The sequence below is a fragment of the Helianthus annuus genome, chromosome 16 (assembly GCF_002127325.2).
Source record: "Helianthus annuus cultivar XRQ/B chromosome 16, HanXRQr2.0-SUNRISE, whole genome shotgun sequence".
Taxonomy (NCBI): domain Eukaryota; kingdom Viridiplantae; phylum Streptophyta; class Magnoliopsida; order Asterales; family Asteraceae; genus Helianthus; species Helianthus annuus.
In genome coordinates, this window is record NC_035448.2 from 43,508,438 (window position 1) to 43,518,963 (window position 10,526).

At 35.0% G+C, this 10,526-nt stretch overlaps 1 protein-coding gene and 1 long non-coding RNA gene across 2 annotated transcripts; one reads left to right on the forward strand and one right to left on the reverse strand.

Moving 5' to 3' along the window:
- Positions 1–3: 3 nt before the first annotated feature.
- LOC118488124 lies at positions 4–1,131 on the forward strand. Its single transcript, XR_004883812.1, has 2 exons — positions 4–687; positions 805–1,131. It is a non-coding gene; the product is annotated as an uncharacterized LOC118488124 (long non-coding RNA).
- A 2,843-nt stretch (positions 1,132–3,974) lies between these two features.
- LOC110897952 (putative aldehyde oxidase Art an 7) lies at positions 3,975–6,988 on the reverse strand. The gene is made up of 3 exons (XM_022144690.2): positions 6,596–6,988; positions 5,666–5,829; positions 3,975–5,157 (listed from the first exon to the last, which is right to left on the reverse strand). The coding sequence occupies exons 1-3, from the start codon at positions 6,986–6,988 to the stop codon at positions 3,975–3,977; spliced, it is 1,740 nt and encodes a 579-aa protein (XP_022000382.1).
- Between the last annotated feature and the right edge of the window lie 3,538 nt (positions 6,989–10,526).

Here is a 10,526-nt window from a genome sequence, read left to right on the forward strand (position 1 = left end):
CCCCCCCCCCCACACACACACACCTGAGTAACCTGACACCATTGAATAATAAAAACTGAGTTGACCTAAGATAGTAGTTTGAATTTGTTTACTTTTGTTTGACCTGACATATGCAGCAAGCAAGTCAGTTGGCGTACAAGGTCGTTGGTGGTGTCAGACTGGATGAGGCGTTTCATCTTTGGGAGGGATTCGAGTCAAATATGAGTTGACTTCAACAGATGCGATATATGAATAATGATAAGTCCCTAATTTTCTGGTTGTCATAAAAGCAAGTTTTGGTGCATGATCCATACATTTTACCCGATTCATTTTTGTTTTGTAAACATATGTTGTTCTCTGTTTTTTTGTTATGTTTTTTGTTAATACGAAGCAATATCATAAATCGTAAATCAGATTCAGACAAGAGTTGCTAACAATATGCATGGCGGAATTGTAGGTTTCGTTTCGATTTTGTTGTCTTGATGTTCTTTAATATTTTTTACAAATCTTTTTATATTACATGTCGACACGGATGCAAATGGGTTTGCTCTAAGTTGTGGTGATATTTGTTACTGTTTGCAGTTGAGATTGTACCTTGCCACTAAAAGCCTCACACAAAATGTGTTCTTAGGACAAAGATCTCGCGAGTATTCTTAACATAAAAGTTCATGTGTGAATGAAATTTCTAGAGCAATACACATCATCAAGGTGTGTTATTTATTTTGTCCTGTCCTTTTTTTATGTGTCATTGCAAAATTCTTTTGGTGGCAAATATGTGTGTGCCTTGGCGTTCCGGTTCTAACTCATTTTGATTCCCTCCAACAGTTCCTAGAATATCCTCCCGGTTCAGGGCTTTCGAATATTAGAAAGGAAGGCATTTATGCTATTTTTTTGTTAATGGCGTGGAGACTTTAAGTTGCTTGAAACGACAAGAATTTTAAAGAGCGCAATACCTCACAATTCAGAATAAAAAATGACATAAAAGAACTTCCTTTTGGTGGACGTTGAAAAGATCGAAGGTTACTGGTAGTAATCTCGCAAACTGGAACGGGTTTGCAAGTATTGATTTCCAGCTAGCTGTGTTTTTTTTTCTTTCTAATGGTGTATGCTGGAGTGGTTTGCTCAGTGAGGCAGTGGTTGTATTTTTTTGTTTGTAGCTGTGTAGATGGATGTTTGTTTGTTTTTCTTTCTTTGCAGCGTCTGTTGTTGGGTTGTTTGGCTTAGCTGCTTGCAAAGCTAAGTTTTGTTTTGGTAGTAAGAATAATCTTCTTTTGTTAAAAAAAATATATTATCGCAACAAGCTATCTGTTTTTGCAGGGTCATTTTGTTTTTTTCCGTATGATTTATTTATAACTTTTTAGTCATAAAATGGGTTCTAATATTAAAACCATGTATTCTATGTTTGACGCTTTATATTTATTAAAAAATATAATATAATTTAAAATCAGTCATAGTATGTTTGATGAATTTTACGTTATATTATATTTAAAATAATTTATTAATTTAGCCATAAAATCGTTTCTAAGATTATAACCAATTTATTATATGGTTAACTAATAACCCTTAAATTTCTTTTACAAACAGTTAAAGTTGCTAAAAATGTATGGTGAAGTCTTTTTATTTCTTTATTTTTTCACGTTACATAAGGATTTTCATTTTTCAAAATATTAAAGTCTGTATGAATTGAATCATTCCCTTATTTTAGGGGCTGTTTGGTAGGCTCTTAATTACCATTCAGATGCTACATCTTAATGGTTTAAACCTCTGAATGAATAAGAGGTAACCTCAAGTCTGAATTGTTAATGGTTCCATTAAGAGGTAAACCTCTTAATGACCATTCAGAGGCTACCAAACAGTCCCTTAGTGTACTGATATTAAGTTATAAGGAACTGATTCAAATTTTTAACATTAAACGTTTATTATTATTTTTTTGTCAAAACCACAAAAACATATCATTTTTTTTTAAATTGCGAAGTTCGTGGTATTACCACCGGTAAATTTTAACTAAGTTAATGTAAAACACAAGTGGGCTAAAGCCCATTTTCACATTTATTTATCATTATAGTAAGTCAGCCCGTTAAACGTGAGTCATCTAAATTCCAAAAGTAGACATTCTATTATATTATAATATAACTTAAAAGACAAAGTCGGAGGAAACCCCACCGACTTTGCCTCCCTCTACCCCTATACTTTTACGATTTTGCAATTTTAGACTCTTGACTTTAGTACCTTCAAAGTTTCATAAGCTACTACTCTATTTTACAAATCGTTTGCTTTAGACACCCCAACTTTGTCGTAGTTTTCTTTTCAGTCTCAACTTTGTTATAGTTTCCTTTTTACCCTAAAACTTTATCAAATTAATCTTTACTCTTTCTTAGCCCTTAAGTTTAGGAAATGCAAATTTTAACTACTTAAATTTTTATGAACTTTCTAAATGCCACTTTGACCCCCTCGAGAGTTTTTGGCTTGACGATATAAATTCGAGTTAGTCGGTCGCGTATAATACGTTATGATTGTACGATATAAATTCGATTTACGTTATGTTTTGATCCAATCACAATGCAGCTATATGATACACTGAGTTCAATCGGATACATCAAAACGTGCGTTTTCATATGGTTAACACATCACATATCATTGAATCCGTGACGATCTCGAAACCTGCAATTTCGCTACTATTAATTTATACTCAATTTGTTATTGCTTTAATCGAATGAATATTTGCAATAACTTTGAACAAGTATTTCAATGGATTAATTGATTCTATTAAATAGCAATAACCATTTCAATCGATGGATATGGGCTAAATTGAATTTATGTTTCAAGCCTATTTTCATTTTACTTTTATAAATTAGGTTATTAATCTATATGTTATACTCAGTAACACATTTATATGTTTCATTCGTTCATACAATGCTTTATATTTTTTTTGAAATGCTACTCTTTGAGATTTTAACCAACCTAAATGCTATATCAATTCATCGCTTCAAATGTGTATCCAGAGAATGGCGAGACGAGCTATCATCCTTTTATCTTGGTCTGAATCATTCTACATACGTAGAAAATTATCTGGTAATATTTTGAAAATTATATGGTAATTGTTCCCATTGATAAATTGCATTGTTTGCATATATTATTATATACGATTCACATTGAATCATTGTATAAATATCCTTACAAATTTTATAAAAAAAACCCTTGTAATAAAATTAAAAAAAATATTAATATCCTTAAAATAGAGCGACCCGTGGGTACCACGGGTTATAACCTAGTATTTATATATATATTATAAGTTTTTTATTTTGTTTCTGTTTTATTTATAAAATATTTGAATTAGGTTGATAAAAAGACGAAACTGCACTTTTATGAATAGACTTAACTGAAACTTTTAACTTGGTTACTGCTAAAGGAGCTAGGATGTAATAGTTTAAGCAAATAAAAAACTATGACTGTAATTATTAAAATTAAAAGGTATATATTGCAATCCGATAAAAATATAAAAAGAGAAAAGTGTAATTTACCCTAATTTAATGGAAGAGCCTTTCCAACATAATTACTAGTTCTCGTAGCACTCTCTATCTCTCTACACGTTGTAACCAGGTCTTTCGCTTCATGAACTCATTTTGTAATTAAAATCCTGGTGTGAAAATGAAAAGGTTTAATGTTACATATATTGGGTTGAAATGTATTTATATACACGTTTATGGCATTTCTTGTTATTGTTTAAACCAAATATAGGCTGTTAAAACTATAACTATACTGAATAGAGCCTGCCTCTAAAATTTTTTAATACTTGATTATACAAATTAAATTATGCTAAGTTAGTTACTATTACTAATAAGCAGTTCATTCGAGTAAAGTATTCTTACAAGTCCATATATACATACATATGCAGCGATGGATTTATTGTTGTTTACTTTATTGTCGCCAAATAACATACAAATAACCTCGTCTAAATTCACCAAAATTTTCTCAAAACATCATTCATTTGCTTGTTACTCAATGTGGACCCAAATACCAGAGCTAGGTACACCGAGGCGACTTACAAACAAAATGTAGTACCCGGGAGGAGCCAGCATTCCGCTTCCAGGTGCAACCGCGGTGATCACATTATTCTCAATGTTTGTTATAGCCGGAATGAGCATCCTCTGGCTCTGGGAGAAACCATGTGTGGTGAATGGTGGGTACAACAAAGTTACCTTAATCTCACCCAACACCAACCGAGGACGAATAGTAGTAATCTTAAATGGTTTCCCATACTTCAACACCTTATCAGTAGCCTTGGGGCAGATAGCTGGTCTTGCGCAATCAAGGGCAGGGTCACAGTACGGTGGAGCAAATCTCTCCACCCTTAATTCGGTTGGATAGTCGCCAGTATATGTGTAGAACTGGTGCATGTTGCTTCCAGCAACCAACACTCTGGTGTCAGGTAACAATGCTGAGCAGGAATGATACATTCTGGCTATTGTTGTTGGAGCTAATTCTTTAAACCTCTTACCCATAGGCTTGTATGGTGTATATAAAAGCGGAACAAAATTAGGATCCCTGGCATCTTCCCAACCTGATGTGCCGCCTTTCGCACCATTAAGCATCAAAAGATCACCATTGGCAAGGTGTATCAAGTCTCCCATGGTCCTTGGTGATGGCATCTTTTGTTCTTCTACCCAAGTTGCATCTTTATTTAATGGCTGAATTCTATGACAGTCTTGGAGTGCCGTCATGAACTGCTTGTCGTGAACATGTCTTGCGTCCACGACCTCGTATGCCTTTGGGTCATTACCACCACAGATTACAATCTCGGTATTGAGAGGTTTATGATCGGCTGTGAGTTTTAAAGGGAAAAGCGCAGACATGCCTGAAGGGGGATAGTTGCGTGATCCGCCTTTTAACTCTGGGTACTCACGGACAACTTGGCCCGTTTGTGGAGTGAAGCTGATGGCGCGATTGTTGGCGAAGAGGAATAAGTTACCATCGGGTAGTAGGTAAAGAAATGGATAGAGATTGTTTTCAACAGGCCTTCCAGGTCCTAAAGGGGGTGTTGTTGTTTGTTGGAGGAAAGGGAGATCGAATTTCCGATGTTTGAATTCCATTTGGGGAGGTACAATCTCGTAGCTGTACGAGTCTCTGCCTCCCACGACGGCAGCACTCCCGTCGGGCAAAACCTGGTTAGACGAGTACCTGTAACGGATTTGAAAGTAATTTCACTGTAAAATAAAGGAGTATCACTAACGGAAATATCCTACATTAATCCGTAGGTGATTGTGGTTACCAACAGGATTACCGACCAAAAGGGTTGTTGTGTTCTTGCTAGTGGGTAGTCTCGTTTGTGACAGATTAGTTACTCATATTACTTGAGAGATCACTGAAAGTCATTGTTTCCTCCAAAAATGACAAAGCTGTTTATCCCTTTTTCGTTGGAAAATGTTGGTTTAAAACCACATGCAGAAGGTTTGTCAGTAATTGGTCGGTGATTACCAACACATTCCTGAATATTTAACTTAATTTACATATATTTTTTTTGGTTTATTTGCTATCCGTCAAAGGTCACTCTATAGCTACCTTCGGATGTTGTCCGTCGGTAATGTTCCGTTGGTGATACTCATTATTCTAGTGTTGTTTATCACATTGCCGAAAAGTAATAAAAAAAAAGAATATGCGAAAAATATTTCTTTTGAATCCACCATACCATCTAACAGCAGCAAGAACACCTATTCTGGTATCAAAGTCTGCTTTAGGATCATCGTTAGCGAGCACTCGGATAGCCCTATCACCGGACAAGGTCCCCCCGGTAGCCATTAGGTTTCCATTTGGCCACAAGTTTCCGGACGAGCACCATGCATCACCCTTCAACTGTTGTAAACATATATATTAGTTGACAATTACATTACTATTATGATCTAGTTTTTTTTTTTTTTTTTCAATGAAGATAAACATAATTATATGGAGCATGGCAGTGTGGCCCAAGAATTTTATCTATTGGTGTCGCTAATAATATGTGCTCAGGTGTATATCAATTTGATTGCATTATATTTTAGTTTGGGTAGGTCAGGTCGATCAGACTAGTTTGGAAACTTAAAACTCTTATTATACAAATTCAAGATCCTAATCAATTAATGGTTCTATGGCTTGAGCTCTATAAGTTTAATTCATAGTTTTATAACGTTTTTGGACAACACTTCTTTATTTGGTCTCGTATATGTTTGAGGCATTTTACATAAAAGCATGTCATTTTTTAAAACACAAAAAACATTTTTATAGGACATAATATACTTAACAAATCATGTAGTAAGTGGAAATCTCCGATGTTTATAATACAGGGAGAGTATATAAGCAAAGGAAAATTAAGTTGATTATTGAAATTAGTAAGTTAATTAAATAATAAAAACTAATATTATATTAAAATATATTTAGAAAGAACTTTGTTTTATTTTCTGCTAATTCTTTGATAAACGTCACTTAGAACCTAGAGTTTAAAAATCTAGAGTTTCGGTTCTATATTCGACACATAAACCTTTTTTTCGTGTGTTTCGGTTCACATCCTACGGTTCTATATAGGTCTGCCCCTGCTAGTGAACCAATGTTGAGTTGAAAATATACTTAAAACATATGAACAAACCGTAAGCGTTCTGTACTTTGTGGTCTTCCAGTCGTAAGCGATGGCATGTGCGTAGCAATCAGGCTCGTTCTTTGTATCTGGATTTGACGGGCAAAGAACTCCTTCAGGCAGTTTCAGCCCAGACGGCCCAAGCGATGTGGTATCAAACCAGACGACCTTATCGTTAGGCATCAACTGTAGTTGCATGGCTGCCACACCTGCATTTGGATTATCGATTATCCAATTGCCCATGAACTGGGTCTCGACCTCTGGCTTTGCATAGTCAGATCCGCCATCCGCGAGTCCGCCACGGTCTTGAGTGAGAAGGCCGACTATATCAGGGGCAGCAAGGACAGAAGATGCAAACAATATATGAAGGAGGAAAATGAGGTATGTTTGGATTACTAAAGGCATTGGAGCAAGTTTATTTGAAAGTTTATTACGTCACAATAAAATTCCTTTTATACTTTAATCTCCTATAATATCGATGGTGTAGCTTAAATTGAATAATATTCTTACACGTACTGTTTCTAATTATAGTCTGCATCACAAGACTCGGGCTCATGTCAATATGTATCAATGTTTGACCTTTTTCGTGTCAAATTAACTTGACATTTGTGTGCGCTCACTGATACGTATCATTCATGTATATATTTTATTACACAATTACACAACTTCTACACTTCAATAGTTAACTTTTGACTTGAATTCGGTATATAATTTTCTTCGTACGTTTATACCAAGATATTACCCTTTGATGCATATGTTTTTCCCTTTACAACAACAAAAACTTTTCAATCTCTACAAATGCAAATTGTATATATAAATTATCAACTAATAGGGTGCTCATGGATGACCTGTGATGAACACTGATGCTTATGACATCCTTTTACATTCCTCATAATTGTCATTGACTCTCTTTATGTTTCCAAAGGATATGCACTCCCAACTCACAATGCTTTTATTAAATTTTAGAGGAATGTGAAATTAAACCCTTTACTAACTCATCATCCATTCTATCTCTGGAGTGGATGGATGTTACAATGGTTATGTACTTGTTTTAATGACATGTTTACAGTTCTATTCAGTTAACCAAGGCAGTAACTCGCCAGAGAAAACGTAGCCATTTTCAAGGAACTGGATTTTAGCTAAATGGGTTTGATTTCCGGTTAATAGTCGATTATCTAAACTAAACCCAAAAGCAATCAATCAGCTATAAGGGACGGGGCACCCATCACATTCCATCACCCAATCACCATTTAACACCTCATTCCATCATATTTCACTCATCATGTAGGATCGTTGTTGAACCCGAATGAGTCAATCAGAAGAGTTGTGAATCCGATTCAAAGGCGGAATCAGTGAAACGGACGCTCAAACTAATTATAATGCTTCTTTAATTGATTTAACAACGTTTACAACCTGAAAGCAATTCGGCAGCACTTCGTTACAAGTTCCGGATCCGTTGCCAAATGAGCAACAAGTGCACTATATATAGTTGGATTGTTTCGCTTATATGGACTGTCCATATGAGCGAAACCTTTAGCTTGTGGTTTCGCTTTTATGGACAATGTCCATATAAGCGGAACCTTTTGCTAAATCACCAACTTTCGTTTCTTGAACCTCGTGCACTGGATATCCTATTCTATTACATGATACAAGACGAAGTCAATAGATGTAATGCACTAACAGACTCCCCCTCGGATATTGACGAAGTCTTCAGTGACTATTCTCTGTTATGACACCTCTTCAGTCTTGATCAATTTGCCATCTCATTCAGATTGTAACAATGTAAGCATCTTTCAATCTTTGTCTTTGATCAACTTCAAACTTTTGAATGTTATACCAGGATCTCATCACTGGCTTTATCATCAACAACTTCATTATCAGCAGGCTCCCCCTTTATTCAAGCTTCCGTGCTTTTAGGGATCGACACCTAGCTTTTCAGCTACAAGCTCTTTCTAATTTCCAGCTTGTCTTCAGACTCCCCCTTAGACTCTGCTTTCGGGATCGTAGTCTGGACTATCTTATCCTGCAATCACTCAAACACTATATAAGTAACAACATTTTAAAACCATCAATCAAATTCTCTAATCCACTCCCCCTATCAACCAACTTTACAGATATGGCAGCGTTAAAGAATCCAACTCCCTCACAGTTTATCATCCAAGTCCAATTTAATGACCTTGGAGATATCACAAACTGTTTTTTGAAATTTTTGATTTTAATTCAAGTATCAAATTAATGAACTTGTTTTATTTTCAGAAACACAATCAGCTTATTAGATTTTGAAACTCAGCAACTCAGACATCGGTTGTCGAAAATAAAGCAGAAATCAAAATCTTTTTGTATTTTCTGAAAATATAAAGCAGTAAAGAAATATGTACAAACATATTTACAGACAATATTTTTGTTTGAGTATGCGACAGAGAATCATATCAGTTTTTTTGACAAGTTACGAGTACCATTGAGCTAAGTTACACGTTAAGAATTAAACAATTCACTTAGATTGTCGATATACTGATCCACTTAAATTTTCACACAAATTTCAACTGGTTCAGGATACGAATTAGATTTTTTTAAAAAACTTAACTCATTCATGTGTCCCACCTCTTGAATATACTCCTGTATCCAGAATCCCAGATATTCAGTCTTACACGTGAGTATACCACAAATGATATCTGTAAGGGGTTAAATGCGAGGGCCGTGAGAGCTCAGGTCGATACTTCCGTATACGCAGAGAGATGACGGCTTCGACTTTCTGGTGTGTCCCCTTTAGAGGATCTTTTAATTACAATAGCAGCGACTATCAATTTTATTGTTTCATCAGCTTGCTGAGGGCGATGCTGTGTTTCAAGCATTTGCAGAAAGTATTATTCGGGGACTAGGTCAGTACTTCTATACAGCAGAAGTCCTAGAATAATACCCCAGATATCACTGAGTATAAAGACCTAGTATCTCAGAATATGGGACCTTTCAAACAAGATTTCAGGGGTTACCTATATATTCAAGTACTGTTCCCCACGAAATAAGCAAGTGTTTGAATTTAGATTTATATCCCGAAAAAGTTTACTAAGTGTATAAAAACCTATCGACATATCATCAGTGAGACTGTTTATCGCTTATTAATTCTATACAAATCTTTAGCATACCGTAAGTGTCTACTGATGTACTATCATTTCCTCTTTTTACGCAAAAACTCAAATTTTGAATTTTATCATGTTTTTGACTTTTTCAAATTTTCTAATGTTTTTGTATTTTCTAATGACAATTTTTCTCCCCCTAAAATGCAAAATCATTAAAAATTTTACAACACGATACTGATAGCTTTGTCTTGCCATCCATATTTTGCATCTTGTGAACTGAATTACAATAAAAACAGTAATTACCCCCATGATTTACAACACATTGATTTTTACAGTTTGAAAACCGTTTTTCAATCTGATGAATGTAATCATGTTTGTTCAGCCGTGAGGGTTTCGGCGTATTCAATCAACATTTATTCTAACAAAAACTAAAACTTAACATATTTTTGGTTTTTAATTTTTTTTCAAGTTTTTAAGGTTTTGAAAATATTGTTTATTTATGTACAAACAAACACTCAAACTAAACTCCCTGTTCAACCAAACCAGGGTCCTGCAACCTCTTCCTGTGCCAAGCTGCTCCTGTTTTGATTCTCACAGTCTTTGATTCCGATAAGCACCTGCACATTTCAACAATTTTGATTATTTGAACAATTTGGCCCAGGTCTGTTGGACCTTAGGCATTTCAACACAATAATTTTCATTCAATTTTGGAAATTCTTTGTCATTTAAAACTTTTTCAGCTTTGATTTCAACTTTTTCATCTTTTACCGACAACACTTGTTTCTTAGCACTCCACACTTGACCTTTCGGAGTACCTCTTTTGTAAAATTTTTTCTCTTTTGAACCTTTTGATTTTGAACAACTTT

Excerpts from the sequence above, each read along its gene's own strand:
- LOC110897952 (XM_022144690.2), bottom strand. The coding sequence starts at position 6,988 with ATGCCTTTAGTAATCCAAACATACCTCATTTTCCTCCTTCATATATTG. Across the intron at positions 5,830-6,595 it reads CAAAGTACAGAACGCTTACG|TTGAAGGGTGATGCATGGTG; the intron begins GTTTGTTCATAT and ends TGTTTACAACAG. Across the intron at positions 5,158-5,665 it reads GTTCTTGCTGCTGTTAGATG|GTACTCGTCTAACCAGGTTT; the intron begins GTATGGTGGATT and ends AATCCGTTACAG.